Source organism: Cheilinus undulatus, linkage group 13, assembly GCF_018320785.1.
Source record: "Cheilinus undulatus linkage group 13, ASM1832078v1, whole genome shotgun sequence".
Lineage (NCBI taxonomy): Eukaryota > Metazoa > Chordata > Actinopteri > Labriformes > Labridae > Cheilinus > Cheilinus undulatus.
Genome location: NC_054877.1, coordinates 42,778,737 through 42,802,158, shown reverse-complemented (window position 1 = coordinate 42,802,158; position 23,422 = coordinate 42,778,737). Strand labels below are relative to the sequence as shown.

Sequence of the window (23,422 nt, the reverse complement as noted above, 5' to 3'; positions counted from 1 at the left end):
TTTTAGTTAACAGTGGTAACCTGCTACATTCCTGTATGCTAGTAAATGTTCAGATTATGTAAACAGTGTTTAAGGCTCTCTGTAAAGCTTTCTGTTATGATGTTAAAAGCGCTTGATGAATAAAGGTTGTTATTAAATAAATAAAATAATAAAAGTCTTCATTGTTCGGTTGAAGGGTCGGCCTTTAATTTGAAAGATCACTTAGGAAGCTGGGCGTGGTTCGCAGGTGATTGACAGCCGACGTCACAGCCCGTGTGTCGACTCCTCACGGAGGTGGAGAGGAGCAGCGGGACAGAGCTCATCAGTCAGCGGAGGACCGCGCTGCTGGAGGCCGCCTCTCTGCCCCCTCCTCCCGGTCAGCTCTGTCTTCATGGTCCCGGCTGTTCCCTCACCCTCCCCCCGCTCTCACAGACTGGACCTCTCCGTTCCCCCCCCGCTGTGCTCCTTCCCTCGGTGTTTGAATGACGGGCGGCCGGTTCGACTTCGACGATGGGGGGACGTACTGCGGGGGCTGGGAGGACGGGAAAGCCCACGGGCACGGCGTGTGCACGGGGCCTAAGGGCCAGGGGGAGTACGCCGGCTCCTGGAACAGCGGCTTCGAGCTGGTGGGGGTGTACACCTGGCCCAGCGGGAACCTGTACCAGGGCTACTGGGCTCAGGGGAAGAGGCACGGGCTGGGCGTGGAGACCAAAGGGAGGTGGATTTACCGGGGGGAGTGGACCCACGGATTCAAGGGTCGATACGGGGTCAGACAGAGCCTGAATACACCTGCCAGGTACGAGGGCACGTGGAGCAACGGGCTGCAGGATGGATACGGCGTGGAGACGTACGGCGACGGAGGTGAGGGGGCGGGTCGTCATGGGGGGGGGGGATAACAGAGGGGTTCATGATGATTAAATGTGAGATATAAATCTGCTACGCGCACGCGCACGCTTTATAAACACAGTCGTAACACATCAGTCATACACATAAACCAGGGCTGGGCAACTTTGATGTCAACAAGGCAATTTAAATGTTATCCCGTTTTTCAAATGAGACAGTAATGAGGCATTTTAATGAAAGAAACGACGCATATAAATGCACTTTATTCGAATTTAATGTACCAGTATTTCTCTGTTTGATCCCCAACACGATCAGGAATACTAAATATCATCAGCCAAACAGATTTAAAGTCATTTATCCAACATTTTTAATGCAATGAGCCGAGTATTTACCAGTTATTTTTTTTCTCCAATTTCCTTTAATAATGCTTCATGAGAGTACACACAAACATTTATAATCAATGATGTCAGAACAAAACTAAACCAGTAGTCAAAGATTCTTTCAGGGATCTTTTTCTTATTCATACTCGAGTCTAGTATTTTTGGTCTTTATGCATTCGTGTTGCTTCATGGTTGATTTTGTCACATTTTCTCCATTTTTAGTATTTACAATGTGAAAGGACTCGAGGAGGCCTCATGAGTGAGGAAACGGGCCACATTTGGCCCTGAGGCCACAGGTCACCCTCCTCAGACATACATAGGCCTTCTGTTGCCGGCCTCTGATGTTTAAAAAAGGCGACCTGGCAACACGGGGAGCTGTGATTGGCTCCCTGTGCTTTCTCAGTGACGTAAACCCACCCACAGGTAATCTCCTGGAGACAGCTCACCTGAAGTAACCGTGGATTAATGACAGATGGACATGACCGTAAACAGCCGATCAAAGATGACACCAACCACACAGTTGGGTTTAATTAATCACTAAATGGCATTAGTTGTGGGCCTGTGATTGGCTGAGAGCTGATGAGCTGTGACATCATCACTACCATGAAAAGTGATCAAATAAAAGCATTTTTATTCACAGGCGTGATGTTATGAAATAAAGATATGAAAGAGGGGTGTTATGAAATATCAGCTGTTATGAAATCAAAGTTACATAATCAAATGAAAGAGACATTATCAAATAAAGTGCTGACTTTATAAAAACTAACTGGTGTGTAATCAAATGTGAAAATTCAAAATTTGTTTAAGACAAAAAATAACTTTATGATATGAAAAAAGACATTTTCAAAGAGCAGTGACATGAAGGAATAGCTGGAATTTCAAAATAAAATCGTATAATAAAAAATCAGAGTCATGTTCTGTCATCACAGTATAGTTATGAGATTGAGATTAGTCTGAGATTTCAAAATGGATGTAATAAATGTACAAGCTATTAAAAAACAAAAGTGACTCAGTTTAACCCTTTAAAGCCAGTTATATCATATTTGATTCACAGTTTTGTGATACCTCTGTCCAATAAACATGTTCTATAATTTCCTTAAAAACCTTTTTATACATTCGGATAAATTATAAAAATGCCCCCCAGTGCTAGAAATGCCTAATACAGCAAATTTGATACAAAAGTATTTTGGTGATTTTTTTTTTTTTTTTTTTTTTTTTGTCAAAGGATAAATAAATATATCATTTCCCAAAAATTAGAATTTTCTGGCTTTTATTTGAGGTATCAGGCTCTAAGGGATGAGGAAAGGGTGTTATGTTTAAATAAATAAGGGAATAAAATGTGATAAAGATTCCTGAAAGAGACATAATATTCAAAGAAATTACAAAGTTTGATTTTAGGGAAAAAATAGATTTAAAATCAATAAACCAAAATATAAAATATGTTTGACAATTACTTTACATATAAAAATTAAATAAAAATAGACACACATTATTGTTTTTATTTTGTTTATTTTTGCTGATATTTATAGAAATAAATTTAGCTGTTACTGATATTTTAATGTAGTTCAGGCCAAAACATCAGTTCTTAAAACTCACAATATAAAGTTTGAGGATAGACAAATTTACAAATTTAAGTCCTTTAACACACTAAAGTTTAAAGAATGAAGTTAAAGCAGACATATTATGCAAAAATCACTTTTTCAGGCTTTTCTAACAAAAATATGTGCCCCTGGCCTGTCCATAACCCCCTCAAATACCAGAAAAATCCATTTCCTCCCCCCACCTTTCAGAAAATGTGTGCTGAAACAAGCCATTCTCAGATTTTCTCCTCATGATGTCAAGTGGGGTGTTAGCCCCGCCCCCAGGTTCAGTTGGTTCTCAACACTTGGGAGCAAGTTCTGCCCTCCTCTCCTGATCCTCCTCTCAGCTGTCAGCTGAGAGGAGGATCAGGAGAACCACATCCATTTCCTGAGAGGGGCGGAGTCAGACAGCTAAGTAACATTTAAAGCCACAGAAACAGAAACAGATTGTTCTGAGCAGGGCTGAAACAGAGGGGTTTTTGTATATACAATAATCCAATACTGGAGTGTTTTTTCAGCAACAAACTTCACAGGCATGTTTTGGGGACCTCTGAGACCAATATAAACTTGTCTTAATAGGGTAAACTATATCCCCTTTAAATAGAGAAAAAGACTTCAGCTGCCATAGGTCTATTAGAAAGGGACAGATGTTACAGTGTGCTTTAGGGGTTGCAGGACTATTTTTAAAGTCGACTTTAATGGGATAAAAGTTGAGTCAATTCAGACTAGTCATTGATGAAATCATGGATTAATGTAACAGAAAGGACTGGTTTAAAATAACCATCTATAACAAAACAACTTTTAGTTTTATTGGGCTCTCTGTTGCTTAAAAGAAGCTTTGGATAAGGAGTTAGTATTGGTTCTGAATCCTGACAGAACCAAACTCAAAGAAAAAAAAAAAACACACCTTCCTTCTGTTACTATGTCTCAGGGTGACGTGATTGAGTGTCTTCTTATAAATGCCTTGGATTCTTGATTGATGATTCTTTGACTTTTAGGCTTCATATTCAGCAACTTATAAAGAAGTTTCAGCAGATTTTTTATTTCAGAAATAAGGCCTGTTTTTGGTTTACTGCTAAGAAAAGACTTCTTGCTGCCTCTGATTGAGTACAGTGATTTATGTATGCATGCGTTTTCTTAATGCCTTCAGTATTGACATATGTTGTACCATGGGGGCAGCGAGGTTCATAACCAATCTAACGTTCCTAACTCATCATTGTATCCTGTATGACTGAGTTGGTTGGCCTTCATTATCAAAGCACAGGCTAAATCACTGGCATATCTTTATTTATAAGGCTAGACTAAGGTTATTATAGTTAGATTAAACTAACTTAATACCTAAAACTAAAATGTAAGACACAGCCAGCAGCGATGAGTGAGGAGACAGACCCAGGTCTGCTTAACAGCAATTTTCTTTTTAAAAAGTTGGAGAATGTTAGTTAAAGGGATACTTCAACATTTTGGCAAATTTGTACATTCCCATAATCCCTATAGTCTTAGTAATAGGTTCGTTACCTTCAGTTGTCAGTGCAAGCTGTTTTTAGATCGGCCGCTGCCGAGTTCCTGCTGTGCCAACTCAATGTAAGCAGATGGTATTCTGGCTTTCCCTCATCAAACTCGTCAAATACACAATCCAACAACTCAAAACGCTCTCATGGACAAGTTGTGACCTGTACATTCACCATGCTATGAAATAATAACGTATAATTATGTAACATTACGACGCATGAAGCAAATACTAGGAACTATTTCTTGAGTAAACCACTGGGTGGAGTGACACAGTGCAGCAGCCATGCCTGGAGTGTAGTTCCGGCTTTGCATTTAGCTTTAAAATATCACCGTCTTGTAATGTTCCATGATTATTTCATAGCGTGGTGAATGTACAGGTCACAACTTGTCCACGAGAGCGTTTTGGAGTTGTTGGATTGTGTATTTGATGAGTTTGATGAGGGAAAGCCAGAATATCGTCTGCTTACATTGAGTTGGCACAGCAGGTCCGAACTTGGCAGCGGCCAATCTAAGAACAACTTGCACCGACAACTGAAGGTAACAAACCTATTGCTAAGACTATAGGAATTATGGCAATGGATGAATTTGCCAAAATGTTGAAGTATCCCTTTAAGATAAATCAAATACTGTGGGTACATGCTGCAGTGATGAACTGTCTTTACACCGAAGCACAACGAGTCTTAAGTTCCACCTTCAGGCAAAGCACATCTTTGCTAATGTTAGCAAAGATGCTAACAGTAATACGGGATCAAGCCATGGTCATACCGCTCTCTTCAGCTGCTTCAGGACAGTTTTCTTCTTCAGCTTCAGGACTTCTTCAAAGTCCTGTTTGTTAACAGTATTAATCCAGTGTAGAAATCTGCGGTGGAATTGGCAAAACTGAAGTTAATTAGCAAACTTTACAAGCTGAAGACGGAAAATATGATGCGTTCAGGTAACCTCAGTAAATTAGACGACTGTATTCTATGTTATTTTGTGTTCAAATGTCACATAAAAATGGGAAATTTAGTTTTTGATGAGAAACTTCAATAAATACAGTGTGAATATGTGTTTATATTTGAGGGATATACAATAGTTGTGATGGACTGAATCAGCGTTTTAACTCAAGGACTACTCAGCTAAGTCCACTTGTAGTTGAAATATTTGCCCTTATTTTGTCTTTCCAACAAACTAAAGAAAGTATCGATAGTGGTATTGATAAGGACTCAGACCAGCACTTTAATGAGCTGTACATAGAATTAAAATAATAAAAATAAAACACTTGACAACAACAACCTTTAAAAATGTAAAAACATAAAAAAAAAAAACACTTAACCCTTTAAGGCCTGAAAACACAAATTATAGCCAGAATATTCTCATTTTTTGGAACTTTCTTCTGAAAAACAATCCAAATTTCCATAAAATTATATATATATATATATATATATATATATATATATATATATTAGTATCTCATTTGATACATTAGGCGGTTTTGGTAACTGATTATCCACTTGAGGGCATTTTTATCATTTATCAGGTTGTATTCAGAATTTTTAAAAGTAATTTATTGATCATATTAATTAGATAGAGGAATCATAAAGTATGTATCAAATATGATACAACAGGCTTTAAGGGGTTAAACTATTTTTAAAAATGCTGTTATTAATCATGATTAATCACAGTGGAGTGATGTGATTTACTTGGTTATTTTTCTTTAATCGGGTCACAGCACTAATACAAATATAAAAACTGAATATATAAAGAGAAAAGTGAAGACCCCTTTTGGGTCTCAAGCCTGAAAAGTTCCCCATGTTGCCAATAAAACTAAAACTAACATTAAAACTAATAAACTAAACTAAAATGAAGCATTTTTGCAAAATAAAAACTACACCAACAAACCAGAAGGAAAAACACAAATACTAAACTGAAATGAAAACAAAAAGTACAAACGAAATAACAATAAAAACTAATGAAAAATCCCAAACTATTATAATCTTTGGCTAGACTCAATCTGCTTCCATCATACTTGTGTGATTTTACACATGTGAAAAGTTCTGGAAGCGTACAGTCTTTGCTCTCTGTTCCCAAAGTTAGATTTGAGATGGGTAAATGCAGTTTCACTTTTCCTGCAGACTGGAATCTTCTACAGGGCACTCTCAATCTAAATCTTGGGGAGCTGGTCTCTTTAAATCTTTTTAAATGTAGATTGAAAGCAGGATTGTTTGATCTGCTATATTTCACCTCTGTAACTCTGTTAAATAAGCTGCTGCCTGTCTTGGCGAGGACACTCTTGTAAAAGAGATTATTGATCCCAATGAGGGTTTTCTTGCTTAATTCAAATAAAATGAACTTCCATTTTTCTGCTTTTTAAATAAAGTTAGCCGTCAAGCAGACCTCCTGGCTGTGTTTGCCCTGCCATAACAGGTTTGTTTTAGGGGTGGAAGGGGGGTCGTAACACCTGAAGATGCATTTAAAAGTGTTGTTAAACTACGATTTAATATCGTAACTGCAAGGAGCAAAAATACCTGCATAAGCTTATGAATTTTAATCACCCAGCTCTACATGAGGCTGTTGTCCCATCGATGAGCTGTAGGAACATTAATCTGAGTGTTGATGTGTTTTCATGTTTAACATCACTCCTGTATATCAGTCATGTTTTGTGTTCTCGTCCCTGAATCTCGTCTGTCAGCAGTTTGTACTAACGCTGTGTTCGAGCACTGAATGAGACTGCTGCAGGACGCCCTCTTATAATCCAAGTCTGAGGAACAACTTGTAACTTGGATGAGGACCCTGATCCCCCCTCTCACCATGCTGTCCCATATTTGCCCCCCCCCCCCCAATCCGTCTCCCCCCTGCAGGACTCTTCAGTGTGCTGCTGGACATGGAAAGACTAGAGCCTTCATTATTAACAGTAGAAACATACTTAAGTAGACAAAGAGATCATGTTATGAATATATGAGAATATGATGTTTGAAATGCGTTAAAATGTCTGCTGTTGTGTTGAGGTGACGGTTTAGTGGAGCTGCTTTTACTCTGCTGGTTACTTGAAACCAGCTCAGCTTCAGGCCTCTCTCCCTCTCTTTCCTATATTTAGCTCTGCTCTGCACCTTAATGTGGCAGACATTAATCCATCTCACCACGTCAATACTAACCAGTGCTTTAAGACCGGGCCAAAAAAAAATAAAAAATAGCCAATGTTTTTATTTCAACTCTGTTTTTATTGTTTGAATTTGTTTCCCGTCCACTCCTGTGAATCAGGAGTTTTCGTTTTTTTCTCTCTATGATAAAAAATTCATGTAGGCTGTAAATACAAATCATAAAATCTCATTTTACATGGGGATTTTCCTATAGGGGAATAATTTCACATTTTTATTGTATTATTGATTATTATTTATTTTATGATTTTGTAGATCTGTAGATCTCTATGATGGGGGACCTCAACCATGGGACAGGAACCAACATACTAACCCTTGTTGGGTTTTTCCTTAGTTTGTGGTATGTTATTTCTAATTTTATCCCCGCATCCTAACCTCAAAGGGTTCAGGTGCATAACCCTAACCCTCTTTGGGTTTTCCTAAGGGCGCATTAACACTAGAGCTGTTTTGTCCACTTAAAACAAACTCTGGTCTGTTTATCTGGTTTGTCTGGTTCGTTTGGAGTGGTGTGAAAGCTCACACAAACTCTGGGTGGACCAAACAAGCGGATTCTGGTCCGCTTGAAAACAGGGGGGGTCTCAGTCCGCTTCCAAACGAACCCTGGTGCAGTTCGTTTGAGGTATGAAAGCAAAGCAGACCAACTTGTGAACCAAAGGCAGGAAGTAGCATAAAGCGTAATGATATATGGATTTATATGTGATTTAATACATTCAAATACATGTCGGTACCTCGCTTGGCGTCTGTGTAGCCATAGTCGGCGCTGATTTATTCGTCTCGAGTGAAGAATAACATGCTGCACAGCCCACCGCCTCACTGGCTGCTCGTAGTGCCTCAATGCAGAGTAGAAACCCCAAAATCTGTGTTTTCTCATTGTTAATGTGAAAAAAGCAAAGACTGGTGGAAGGGGATGGATTTCCGGTTTCATCTTCTTCTAGGCCTTCTTATCTTCTTGGTTGCCATTGGTGACGACATCACCTCTAACAGGCAGAGGTTGTAGGTGTTTAGACGGTTTGCTCCGTTTGACCAAGAGCAGTGTGAACACAAACCAAACCAAAGGAAAGTGCAACAATGTTGCAAATTCTGTTCCAAAATGGACTGAGTCCCCTGTACTATCAGGTGTGACAACAACCTAAGTTTGTGCAACCTCCACGGTTGAAAAAGGAACCAATGCTGAGGTATAAAACAGTCCTCTCATCTCCCTAGAGTCTTTGAAGCAGCATTTGTCCCATCCGTGGTCCATGTTCAAATGTCCATTTTTTACAGTAAAAATAAACAAATTCGCAGTCTTCTAAAAATCATTTTGGCCTTTATAGATTCTCCACAGATGATGTCAAGCATTAGCAGAGCACCCCTTATGGGCAGCAAGTAGTGATTTGTGCATAGAGAAACACTACCAAAAAGGCCATGTTTTGAGCTGTTTATGACTATACCAAGTGTTAAAAGTGTGATAAAAAAAAACATTCTTAATTCTTCAGCTACTTTTGTGTCTCAAAAGTAGTGAAATGTTTAGGCAAAAAAGAAAGTTTAAAAAAACAGCAGCATGGAGGAATTAAAAAAGCCTCTATCTAAAGCTTGGATGAGAGGTATCAAGCAATGATCATGTATGGTCCATTTTCACAAAGCAGCCCAGTTTGGTTTGGTACAGTTTTGCCATGGCTTGGTGCATTAAATGCTGATCTTACCCGTGTTTCCTCTGCTGATGTCTGTCCAGTCTCACTCATTTAATGGGAGATCTGTCTCTTTTAAGAGAATCAGATTACTCAGCTCAGTGGAGCTGGTTGTTTGGTTCCCAAACGGCTCTTCATTTGGTACCAGTTTGTCTTTTTAGATGTGGATTAAATAACAGAGGGTGGAGGAAAGGAAACTGGCCCTCAAGGGAACTAGCTACAGTCGTTCACATACAGCCTGTTCATAAACAGCTCATCATTACTCATCATTCACCCTACAAGGTTTATTTGGTTGATAGTACATCACTTTTTCAATTAAAACCATGTTTGTAAAATATTAGGTATTTTTAAAGGCTAAATGGGCTCAGCTGGCCTCTCAGCTCAGTAAAACACTTCTCATGACCCTTGTCTCCTTTCATCTGGCCAGGCGACACTAGACGCTAGAACTCAGTCAGGACTGAAAATTTGCTATATTGATCCCACAAATGCCAAGTAAATTGGTTAAACTGGAGTTAAAATCACTTTTCTGTAAAGTGTAGGAATCGTACTCAGTGTATGTCTATATTTTCTGATGATAACTGCAGTGCACAGGTCCATGTAGAACTGTACAGTACTAACTTTCCTCTGTTCCCATGTATTTCTGGTTGCTGTCCCCCCACTTGCAAACCCCCATCAGGAATTAGGGGTCATGTACTAACAACCTATAGTTCATGTCCTTATGGACACACAGTAGATGGTATAGGGGGTGTTTTGAGCTCACCTACTGGCATCACTGCTTAAAAAACACAACATGAAATTTGGGACAGGGTCAGAAAAGACTGAGAAAGTTGTAGAATGCTCAAAAACACCTGGAACATTCCACAGGTAAGAAGGTTAATCGGTGATTGGTTGTCTTGCTTGTTTCAACAAAACAATGCCAAGCCAGGTAATTTATGGGTACAACATCATCAGAGGACAGAGCCTAGACTTGCCTGTATCAAATGCAAGAATGGAACATTTTATTGAATTTAAAGGATGACATCATCTTCTAAGGCAGAGGATGGAATGTTTGTGAAGCTGGGGATGTTGGGATTTTTTTCACTCCAGGTTTGCCAGATAGTAGGCCAAAGGTTGACCACTTTTGGAGAAGTGAGTAGAACTGGCAAAGAGCTAAATTTCCTTCTGTCTTTGTCAGTGTTAGTAAAATCAATATTGAGTAAAATGTCAAGTAAGAAAGCAAGGCTTGTTTGGATGAATATGTATTTTTTTATTCAAATTGAGACCTTTGCAATCAGTTTTTGTGATAGCCAATATCATAATTTGGATAAATCTTGATTTATTGTGTAGCCCAACCTCAAATAATGCCAGTTACCATGCAGAAGCACATGCCCAAATAACCAGTTTGATGCTTTTCAAAAATAAATTGATTATTGAAGTTAAAGTACACAGCTAAAGTTTGGTCTATGGCATCTCTGATAGATGACACTGTCATTCTTCACTTCCTCCTCACCTGTGGCCGACAGTCAAGGAGCATTCAGTCCTCCTCCAACCTTACGTGGTTATTTTAGAGCCCCACACTACCTTTAACTCCTGTCTGAAGACTGATAGAACCAGGGATAGGCAGAAAGATCCCTAGTACAAGAAAAAAACTTTTACTGTCTTTGACTTGTTTATGTTAGCCCACATCTTGTAGAGCTAAATATGAACCATGTGACAAATCTCAATATTCAACATCATGGACGTCAGCACAAAAAACTAAACTATATTTGAACACAGAATGGATGCCTTGAGATTTTCTTTTTTATACATAGTGGGTTTCTAGACAAAGTATAACAGGATGTCCATCAGTGGTAACCTTCTCTGTATAGTCAGATGGTTGACCCGCTGAGCTGACAGCAGGTATGAATCAGGAAACATAAATGAAAATGTTAATATACTATTAAAAGATAGTCCTGTGGGGTGCTGGTTAGATTGAAATGACAACTAGGGGTCTAGACTGGCCTGCATTCAAAAGCAAGGATGTATTGTTTGTAAACTTTGATGACATCATCTTCAAAGGCAAAGGACAGAATGTTTTATAGACATTAAAGGATGATGTCATTTTCAAAGGCAAAGGACAGAACGTTTTATGGACATTAAATGATGGCATCATCTTCAAAGGCAGAGGACAGAATGTTTAATAGACATTGAATGATGGCATCATCTTCAAAGGCAGAGGACAGAATGTTTTATAGACATTAAAGGATGATGTCATTTTCAAAGACAGAGGACCGAATGTTTTATAGACATTAAATGATGACATCATCTTCAAAGACAGAGGACAGAATGTTTTATAGACATTAAATGATGACATCATCTTCAAAGACAGAGGACCGAATGTTTTATAGACATTAAATGATCACATCATCTTCAAAGACAGAGGACAGAATGTTTTATAGACATTAAATGATGACATCATCTTCAAAGACAGAGGACAGAATGTTTTATAGACATTAAATGATGACATCATCTTAAAGGCAGAGAACAGAACTTTTCATAGACATTAAAGGATGGCATCATCTTCAAAGGCAGAGGACAGAATGTTTTATAGACATTAAATGATGACATCATCTTAAAGCAGAGAACAGAATGTTTTATAGACATTAAATGATGACATCATCTTAAAGGCAGAGAACAGAATGTTTTATAGACATTAAATGATGACATCATCTTCAAAGACAGAGGACAGAATGTTTTATAGACATTAAATGATGACATCATCTTAAAGGCAGAGAACAGAACTTTTCATAGACATTAAAGGATGGCATCATCTTCAAAGGCAGAGGACAGAATGTTTTATAGACATTAAATGATGACATCATCTTAAAGCAGAGAACAGAATGTTTTATAGACATTAAATGATGACATCATCTTCAAAGACAGAGGACAGAATGTTTTATAGACATTAAAGGATGGCATCTTCTTCAAAAGCAGAGGCTAGAATGTTTTATAGACATTAAATGATGACATCATCTTCAAAGACAGAGGACAGAATGTTTTATAGACATTAAATGATGACATCATCTTAAAGGCAGAGAACAGAACTTTTCATAGACATTAAAGGATGGCATCATCTTCAAAGGCAGAGGACAGAATGTTTTATAGATATTTTAGGATGACATCACAGTTGGAGGGTGGAATGTTGGTGAAACTTGGGGCGTTTTCCCCCATTTCTGCAAAATCTGAGACCAAAGGTTGGCCACTTTTGGAAAAGTGGGTGGAACTGGCAAGGGTTTTGCCTGTCCCTTGATAGTTCCATTCAGTTTTCCAAAAGTTGTCAACAAAGCACAATAAACATAAAGGAAAGACTTATGGTACATTTATGTATAAGACTGAGTTATGATGTGTCATTTACAAATGAGCCTGTTCTTTTTATATGAACAACAGTAACTGACTCCTGTCTGAGATCCAGTTCCCTGCCTTCCATTTTTGTCGTTATTCAATCCACATATTAAAAGCCAAACTGGTACAAGAGCCAGTTAGAGCCAAACAACTGGCTCTTAATATTGAGCTGAGCCGAATGATCCAGATCTCTAAAAAGAGACAAATTTCCCACCACAACAAGTGAGGCTGGATGGACATCAGCTGTGGGAACACAAATAAGATGAGGGTTTACTGTGACACATTGGACTGAAACTCCAAACTGGACCACTAGGTGGAAACGGACATTGCTAGATTTCTAGACCTTTTGTCTTCACATGCTTCTAATTTCAGGACTGAAAAGTACCTTAAATTTGTTTTTGTTTCCTTTTTTTCCTACCAATTTGAATGGTTGGAACAGCAGTAAACAGCATAAAACTTTGGTATTTTGATAGTGCTTCTCCATGGAAAAATCACTGCCTGCCCCTATCTGGAGTTCTCCGCTGTGACATGACGCCATCTGAAAACAACCTGCTGATCCTGATATCTAACCCCTCTCTCTCCACATCATTCTTTTATGTATTCCAGTAAGAGGAACATTAAAACATCAAATTTACAACTGACAAAGTCAAAGTGCTCTGGTCTAAAAAAATCAGATTTCACTGCCGTCAGCAGACCAGAGGGTGTCAGAGCAACAAACTCAAGAAAAGCTCATGAAATGTTAGAACTGTGTACCTCCTCTTTTTAGCATGATCCGATCTGCTTTTTCGTAAACATCTGTGACTTAATTTTTGAATTGTTATAGCTTCTTACTCTTCATTTGGAAATTATGCCTTGTTTAATGAGATAAATGTTCCTGGCACATGCTCAGGGAAATGCTGTCTGCTAAGTATCCTGTAACACGGCTCAAAGGTATGAACCACATTGCTGAAACTATCTGTCCAAACTGCAGGGTACTGATGTAACCTTGGTCCAGTTCTGCTGTTGTTTCGTACTAGGGCTGTTAACAATTCCTAGAGGTCACGGTTCAGTTCATACCTCAGTTTTCGGGTCACAGGTCAGTACTCGTTCAGTTTAAAAGGAGAAAAAACAACAGGAGGTGTTGATTGATTTTTTTTTTAACTGTCAATAGTAAAAAGTAGGGCTGGAAAATTAATCAAAAATTAGATTATGTCACAATATGGCCTGCTGCAATTTTAAAATCGCAGAAGGTGCAATATATCTTTAACCTGAAATTTATGTCAAAATACTAGTTTAAAACTTTTTCTTGCTGCAGAGATGTTATGTATTACATAATTATGCAATCATTCAAGAGCCTAGAATGGCCTACAAATAGTCCTACTTTCTTCATTTTTATAATTTTTTCTTATTAAATATGAGAATGACAATATAACAATTCATCTCCAGTTTACAATATGAGTCAAAATCATCAGATTTGCAATATTGGGTAGAAAAATCGCAATGAGATCATTTTCCCAAATGGTTCAGCCCTAGTAAAAAGGGTTAGTTTTTAATTTGATTTGATTGTTTTTGTGTTGTTTCTTGATTTTGGATTTCTCATCTCACATTAAAACTCTGTTGTCTGTAGCATACACTGACCCCAAAGGGACAGATGTAGTTCCATTTTTAATGCTAAGCCTGGCCACACACTAGACAATTTTCAGATCAGGCCTAAAATAGTCCAATGCTGTGGATCTGTGAATCTTAACACCTTTTCTAAATATGATGGCTGACAGCTGTAAAAAACATTTTGGTTGTTTAACCAAAATCAAAGTAAGGTGTCGGGCCATTTGCTGATCTTGATCTTATCTACCACCGTCACAGATGCTCTGTATACATTTTGAATCAACAATCCATTTTGGTAATTTAAATACCAAGTGATGTCACTTTCGTCTGTGCGTCAATACTCTGCATTAACAATCTGTCAATGACGCCCTGATATTAGAACTCACTGTCCCTCCTCTTATTCTAAAAACAGCCCATACATCATTTCTGTGGCTCTCTTACCATGGTGTGGTATTCCTACATGCTGTATACAGTCAGTCTGCTGCTGATAAGAATGAGTGACCAGTTAGTCACGAGCTAAGTGGCTAGTAATGCCTCTTTAACAGCTTTTCTCCCTCATAAACATGCTTTTTTAAGAACATGCTGATATACTGTTTAGCTGCTAAATCTTGTGGAGCATTGGTTAGGTTGGAATGAAAACTGGGGCCTAGATTGTTCACTAAGCAAAGGCAAAGATGGAATGTTAGGTGAAGCTGGGGATGTTGGGAAATGCGTTTATGCCAAATAGGCCATAGTTGGCAATTTTTGGAAAAGTGTGTGGAACTGGGGAGAAGTTTCCCTTTCTCCTTTCCTTATAAATGTGTTTTTCTAGACTCAAAGCCTTTTGATAAAGGACTAGATGAAGCACTGCAGGGGCACATGCAAGCATAGCAAGCATAGCACGTGCATCCCAACAGCGGTGAACCCTCTCCTGTCGAGCTCTGGCTTTATTTGCACAGAAAGTTGGATTACAGCATCAACAATTGTTTAATAACAGCTACGGTAACTCATAGGAGACATAAGAGTCAAAATGCAAAACAAAAATATTAGCAACTAGCAGTGTTTTTGTCTGTGGAGGAGTTTACAGGGGTGGCTGAAAAAGTTTGGACCAATTCCATGTTAATCTTCTCCATACATTTATACAGTTAAGAGCCCTTGTTTACATGTGAAGATAACAAAAATACAATAAACTCCCATCCCTAGTGGCTGAAGACTGAATACAGGTACATCTCAAAACATTAGAATATCATGAGAAAGTTTAATATTTTTTGTCACTCATTTCAGAAAGTGAAACCCATATATTATATAGATTCATTACACATGAGTGAAATTTGTCAAGCCTTTATTTCTTGAAATGTTGATGATTATGGCTTACAGATAATGAAAACCCAAAATTCAGTTTTAGAAAATTAGAATATAACATAAGATCAATCGAAAAGGATATTTTAAACAGAAATGTCAGGCTTCTGAAAAGTATGTTCATCTCTATGCCTTCAATACTTGGTTGGACCTCCTTTTGCATGAATTACTGCATCAATGTGACGTGGCATGGAGGCGATCAGCCTGTGGCACTGCTCAGGTGTAATGGAAGCCCAGGTTGCTTTGATAGTGGCCTTCAGGCCGTCTGCATTGTTGGGTCTGGTGTCTCTCATCTTCCTCTTGACAATACCCCATAGATTCTCTATGGGATTCAGGTCAGGCCAGTTTGCTGGCCAATCAAGCACAGTAACACCATGGTCATTGAAGCAGCTTTTGGTACCTTTGGCAGTGTGGGCAGGTGCCAAGTCCTGCTGGAAAATGAAATCAGCATCTCCATAAAGCTTGTCAGCAGAAGGAAGCATGAAGGCCTCTAAAATGTCCTGGTAGATGGCTGCGTTGACTGTGGACTTCAGAAAACACAGTGGACCAACACCAGCAGATACCATGGCAGCCCAAATAATCACTGACTGTGGAAACTTCACACTGGACTTCAAGCAACATGAATTCTGTGCCTCTCCACTTCCTCCAGACTCTGGGACCTTGATTTCCAAATGACATGCAAAATGTACTTTCATCTGAAAGAGGACTTTGGACCACTGATCAACAGCTCAGTTCTTTTTCTCCACAGCCCAGGTAAGACGTTTCTGACGTTGTCTCTGGTTCAGGAGTGGCTTGACATGAGGAATGCCACATTTGTAGCCCAGGTCTAGGATTGGTCTGTGCGTAGTGGCTCTTGATGCACTGACTCCAGCCTCAGTCCACTCCTTGTGAAGCTCCCCCAAATTCTGAATTGGATTTTGCTTGACAGTCCGTTCAAGGCTGCGGTTCTCCCTTATGCTGGTGCACCTTTTCCTACCACACTTTTTCCTACCAGTCAACTTCCTATGAATATACTTGGATACAGCACTTTGTGAACTTTTTCACAATATTCTAATTTTATGAGACACTGGATTTTGGGTTTTCATTTCTGTAAGCCATAATCATCAACACTTCAAGAAATAAAGGCTTGAAATATTTTACTCTATGTGTAATGAGTCTATATAATACATGGGTTTCACTTTCGGAAATGAGTGACAAAAAATAGTGAACTTATTCATGATTTTCTATTTTTTTTGTGATGTACCTGTATATGAGAAAACACCACTGTCATATTTTCTATAATCAATTATAAAGGCTGGAAATGCTTACATTTATGTGCCACCTTAGTGTCTGTCGTGCTGTTTCGCAAATGAATGCGGTGCATGGTGGGAAGTTCCTCATACTCCTTGGTTTCAAGTGTGGTCGTGAAAATCTTCGTATCAAGGGCTATGGAGCCCTCGGCTTTTAGCCCTAGCCTTTCAGAAGAGAATCGATATACCCCTTCACCTGACATTAACATGCAAAATAAGGGCTAAGAGGTAGAAATAGGATTGGCCCGAAGCTTAGTCTTCCTTGTGGAAAATAGGTAGTCAGCAAACATTTTTAGTCGGTTTCAGGTGACAAACTTAACACTGTTTCTGCTGTCTCATGTAGACTGAAGATTTTAACATTAATTTTACCACAGAAAAAGGAGCTTGTGATGTATAAAAGAGGAAATAAGGGTAGAATAAAAAGGTAAACATTCAGTAGCCAAGTTGTAGATGTCTTCTGTCTTGTCCACTGAGTTTTTTAAAGTGAAGTGAGACATTAAGGAGAAGTGTGGACTTGTTTAACATCACTGGGGCTGCAGGGAGACGATGAATTGACTAAACCTGTACTGAAAAGGAAGCATTAGATTAATCTTGATTGAAAAAAAATTCAAGCATTAATTATGGACCTTAATTAATCGTAATTAATGCATTGAATCTTGGCTCCCCTGGTAATGAATTAAACACTGGTACCAGTATCAGCAGATACCCAAAGACCAGGTACTGGTGATTGAAATGATGCATCCATCCATGAAAATATCTTTAACCCTTTGAGGTCCTGACCTCATATTTATGAGAGGGGATCCATGTTTTTTCTTTGGTTAATTCAGTGTTCTTCTGGTGGAAGTTAACAGCCTTTTCTTTTTCTCTGATATTCCAAAGACTTGATTGTTAATGATCAGTGATTGATTATCAGTGATTGATTAGGGTAGTCTAAAGTGAAAAATGTCTCATATCAGTTCTACAGCTCAGGTTTCATTTTTGCACCTCTCAGAGTTCAGCATTAACCCTGTGGGGGTCCATGGGTGTAGGGGGCTTACTCCACATACTAAGATCTCTGCTGGAGTTATGTTTGGCCCTTCTGCAGACTTCCCAGTGTCTCGAGTTACCTCCATCTTTTAAAATAGCACATTCTCACATTCTCCATCTGAAGCTTCAGGGCTTCTAACCAGGCCACAAAGCTAACTGTTTTATCACCGCCACTGTCACATTCACCAACGTGTCCAAATATGTCCGAGCTGTCAGAAAACCTGCAGACTGATGCTCACTGCTGTCTGACTGGTGCTGAGGAGGCCCCTGTTTGCTGGTTTGGTATGTAGACATGCTCTGAAGATGCTTGTTTTCTCTGAAGTATATAAAAAATGTAGCTCAGGAAGGATTGGGGAAAAAGTGACCTTTTTAAACACATAGTTTCAGTACATAGTTATTGCCAGTGATGCCAGTTTGCCTGCATTATTATTGAGAAGTGGTTGGTGTAAAACTTCTTGTCATTGGTTCCCAACCTGGGCTCTGGAATTTCCTGAAGGAGGGGGCGGCAGAGTTTCTGCTAGACACCAATTTCATTGTTTTCAATACACATGGCCTTATTTATAGAATCATTTATGGCCTCATTGGAGGAAAAAATCACAATCATAATTACAATTATTTTTGCCATTTGTTCAGCCCTAATGAAAAACGTTTTTCTTTGTGTAGTTCTCTTAGGAAAATGAAAAATGTTTCTTTTTGGGTTTTATTGGTTTTATTTAAACTGATGGATCTGTCTGTGAGGCTGATGTCGTCTTAGTCTGTTACTGATGTCTGACCTTCAGTGACCTTGGAGCTATATCGCCCTAACCATGACTTTTGTTCTCTGTGTTGTTGCTGTAGGTACCTACCAGGGCCAGTGGACCGGTGGAATGCGCCATGGTTATGGCGTTCGTCAGAGCGTCCCGTATGGTATGGCCTCAGTTGTCCGTTCTCCTCTGCGGACGTCTCTGGCGTCCCTCCGCAGTGAGCAGAGTAATGGCACAGTTCTGCGCGACAGCCTATCCGACAGCCCTGCTGGGACACGTGGAGGCTTCGTACTCAACTTTCACTCAGACGGAGAGGGCTCGGAGAAAAAGAAGGGTCTTTTTCGCCGTGGTTCACTCTTTGGCAGCCTGCAGCGGCTCCGTAAATCAGACTCCCGCTCCTCCATTTCTAGTAAACGCAGCTCAGCGCACAGTGACACCACCATGAGCCGCATCAGCTCCAGTGATGCCAACTCCACCATCAGCTTTGGAGACGGGGATGCGGGCGATGACTACCTCCCCCTGGAGGACAACGTGGATGCCACCACCACTGAGTCATACATGGGCGAGTGGAAGAACGACAAACGCTGCGGCTTTGGCGTCTCAGAGCGCACCAACGGCATGAAATACGAAGGGGAGTGGTTGAACAATAAGCGCCACGGTTACGGATGCACGATCTTTCCTGACGGCACCAAGGAGGAGGGGAAGTACAAGAACAACGTGCTGGCCCGCGGCATCAGGAAGGGTCTGATCCCGCTGAAGAACACCAAGACCAAACAGAAGGTGGATCGAGCCATCGAGGGTGCCGTGAGAGCTGCAGCCATTGCCAGAACCAAAGTGGAGATTGCTATCTCCAGGTAAGATGAGGGACATACTGCTGGTCATACAGGTGTTGTTTTTAAAGATTTTAACAATGTCCCACAATAATTACAATGCCTGCAAGAAGTAGCTATTCACCCTCTCGGATGTTTTACTTTTTGACTGATTTTTAAAACCAATCATGGTCAGTGTTCTTTGGCTTTTTTGTCAAAGAATAAAAAACAGATTTCTACGAAGTAGAAAGTAGTAGTAATATTGATATGTATTATAAAATAAGTGACTGCATAAATATTTACTCCTTTAGAGTGACTGACCTAATACAACGAAGGTCCAGCTAAGTGATGCTAGTAGTCTCACAATTAGTGGAACAAAGTTCTTTGGTCTGATGAGACCAAAATGATGCATTTTGGCCATCAGACAATATGCTATGTCTGGCAGACAACAAACATTGAACAAACTCATCATCCCCACTGTGAAGCATGGTGGTGGCAGCATCATGTTGTGGGGATGCTTCTTGGCAGCTGGCCCTGGAAGGCTTGTAAAGGTAGAGGGTAAATTGCATACGGCAAATAAAGAAAAACTCTTGGGGGCAATCTTTTTCAGTCTGCAAGAGATCTACGGCTTTAGAGAAGATTTATTTTCCAGCTAGACGATGAGCTGAAGTGTACAGAGAAAGCAGCACAGAAATAGTTTAAAGACAACAAGATGAATGTTCTGGAGCAGCTGGGTCAAAGCCCAGACTTCAACCCAGTAGAAAATTTGTGGCTGGACTTGAACAGGCTGTTTATGCCTAATTTCTGTCAATCTGGCGGAGCCTGAACAGTTTTGCTAAGCAGAATGTAGTAAAATTGCAGTGTCCAGATGTGCAAACCTGATTGAGGTTTATCCACACAGACTCAGTGCTGTGATTGCAGCCAAAGTTGCATCTACTAAATACTGACCTGAAGAGGGTGAATAGTTATGCAGTCACATAATTTACATTACTTTTTTGTTCAGTTGACATACTTTGTAGAAATTTGTTTTCACAATTATTTTTTGGTATTTTTTTGCCATATAAGCCAAATTATATTGATCATGATTGATTTATAAGATCAATAGGCTCCAACCCCCCGCGTCCCCAACAGGACAAGCGGTAGAGGTGGGAATCACTAGTGGCCCCACGATACGATATTGTTATTTTTGGGTCCCAATTTTATATTATTGCAATTTAAAACATTTTGCTTTACAGTTAGAATTGTGATACCATATATTACGATCTATTCCATTTTTTCAACTGTTTAGCTGATTTAGCATTAGCCTTGCCTTCATGTTTGTTGTATTTCCGCAGTATTTTATTTTCATGTAGCACTTCTTACAAACCTCATGTGTCATGTCCATCTCATTCGTGCCCTGCTTGCATTCCTAATGTCCTTCCCTTGGTGCTACCATGTTTGTTGTGCTGACTTTCTTTTGTTCTGTTACCGTCACCTCTGCCGACCACACTGAACAAACAATTGTCCAAACAACTGATTTTATTTTTCCATTATCATAGACTTCAGTTCATATTAGCAATTAATTTGAAAAAATCGATATTTGGTGGACGAGACGATACATCACCAGACAAAATATTGCGATACTATACAGTATCCATTTTTTTCTCCCACTCCTAATAAGAGGTTTAGAAAATGGATGGATGGCTGGAATAAAAAGTTAAAACATCCAAGGGAGTGAATCCTTTTTATAGGCACTGTAATGTTAGCAAATCCAGTCCAATTTAGGGCAGATGTGTTTACTAATTGTAACTGCTAAAAGGACTGTTTAATGTCTGACATTGTTAATTTCGCTGACTAAAACTACAACTAAAACTATTCGTCGACAGCCTTTTTGCCATGACAAAAACTAGACTAAAACTAACAAAAATAGGTCTTTGATGACTAAAACTGAGGAAAACTAAGTTAAGTTTTCATCAAGATGACTAAAACTAGACAAAAATGTAATTTAGTTTTCGTCTGACATTCAAAATCAGCGATATTTCTCCACTGTGGGTAAATCTGTCAAAAAACAATGCAGCTGTAGCTCCTCTGCCTCTCAGCTGTAGAAAGCAGGGACCCCAGGTTTGGTAGAGTGCAGAGAACACACTACCATGGTTTGGTACCAAATTCAGGCAAGAAAATAAATGCTTGGACTAAAAGTAAAGACTAAAATGTGAGGACTTTTTATGGAATAAAACTAGACTAAAATGTTTTTGAGTTTTCATTAACTAAAACTAGAAAGGATAGAATTGACTAAAATGTGAGTAAAACTAAAATACATTTCATTTAAAGACTAAAACTAAGACTAAAAATTAAAAATGGCTGCCAAAATGAACACTGATGTCTGATGAAGCAAGTCATTTCAAGGATTTTAGGGAGGCCAATCAGATTTCAGTGGAGCCCTGATTGGCCTTGGCTACCACTATTATTGTCCCCATCAGGATAATGCTCCATGTACCTGGAAGGGGAGTATTTTTTGCCCAAAGCAGACCTGAGATCAAGCCAAAATCTCAATGTACACCATATTCGTATCCTTGATAAAGAGCCTCTTTAATTCTTGTTTTATTATTTTTAGTCATTGTATTATGGTAATTTTTTGGTTCTACAAATTCCCACGACACACACAGTGCCTCACCACACCATTTGTGAACCTTTGATTTATAAAATGAATTAAGCCACAGAAAAAAAGAGCTTGTTATGGATTAAAAAAAGGAAATAAGTGACATAACTGCTCCAATGAGCTGTGTATGAATAGATCTCTATATCTCTTCTTTCTTTCCACCAGTTTGTTACTTTTAAATGAGGGCTGTCAGCATTGACGCATTGGTCAGGATTATTTTGTTATCCAATGTCAATAACTAGTGCAATGATTTTTGTCTTTCTGAAAGTCAGACATCTCAGTGGACAAGTCAAAAGTCATCTGACCCTCTGAGGGTGAGGAGGCAGGTTGTCTTATTGTATACTGTTTCAATCTAACGCTGGTCATTGGTAAATAATGTGACTTGAACAGATGCCTGTGAACGTTGTTTATCTGTTTAATCCAATCTATTTAATGCTGTCATCTGGTCTATCTAACTGCTGAATCAGAGATTTGGGCATCAGGGCATGATTGGAGCAAGCATTTTCAGTAAGAGCAACCAGCTTTATTTTTATTGTAAATATGAGTACTGAACTTGATTTTTACAATCTCAATGCATATCAATATACACTGCTCAAAAAATAAAGGGAATCCTCAAATAACACATCCCAGATCTGGATGAATGAAATATTCCAGTTGAGTATCTTTATTCGTTACATAGTGGAGTGAGTTGAGAACAAAATAATATAAAATGATCAGTGGAAACAGAATCATTAACCCATGGAGGACTGGATTCAGAATCATACTTAAAATAAAAGTGGAAAAATCCAAACACAGGCTGACTCAACTTCTGGGAAATTCCTTTAGACAACTCAAAATGAGGCTCAATAGTGTGTGTGGCCTCCTCGTGCCTGTATGCACTCCCTACAACGTCTGGCATGTTCCTGATGAGACGACGGATGGTCTTATGAGGGATCTCCTTCCAGACCTGGATCAGGGCATCCATCAGCTCCTGGACAGTCTGCGGTGTGACATGATGGCGGTGGATGGAACGAGACATGATGTCCCAGAGGTGCTGGATAGGATCCAGGTCTGGGGAACAGGCAGGCCAGTCCATAGCATCAGTGCCTTCGTCATGCAGGAACTGCTGACACACTCCAGCCACATGAGGCTGAGCATCGTCATGCATCAGAAGGAACTCAGGGCCCACTGCACCAGCATATGGACTGACAATGGGTCTGAAGACCTCATCCCAGGGTACCTATAGCACATGGATATGCCTTCCCCAACCCTCGCTGACCCATCGCCAAACTGGTCATGCTGGAGGATGTTGCAGGCAGCAGAATGTTCTCCATGGCATCTTCAGATTCTCTCACGTCTGTCACGTATGCTCAGTGTGAACCAGCTCTCATCTGTGAAGAGCACAGGGCACCAATGGCAAATCTGCCAATCCTGGTGCTCTCTGGCAGATCAGGCTGTGAGCACAGGCCCCACTTGTGGACGTCGGGCCCTCCTCCCACACTCCTGTTCCTCCTTGCATAAAGGAGCAGATAGCTGTCCTGCTGCTGGGCTGTTGCCCTTC

General features: G+C 39.6%; 1 protein-coding gene across 1 annotated transcript in view; it reads left to right on the top strand.

The window, feature by feature from the left end:
- The first annotated feature begins 280 nt into the window (after positions 1-280).
- Positions 281-23,422, top strand: part of LOC121519911 (junctophilin-1-like) — a 41,337-nt gene continuing 18,195 nt past the window's right edge. The window contains exons 1-2 of the mRNA XM_041803016.1: positions 281-840; positions 18,530-19,289. Of these exons, the coding sequence (XP_041658950.1) occupies positions 462-840; positions 18,530-19,289 (1,139 nt within the window). The 5' untranslated portion in view covers positions 281-461. The remainder of the gene's footprint in view (positions 841-18,529; positions 19,290-23,422) is intronic.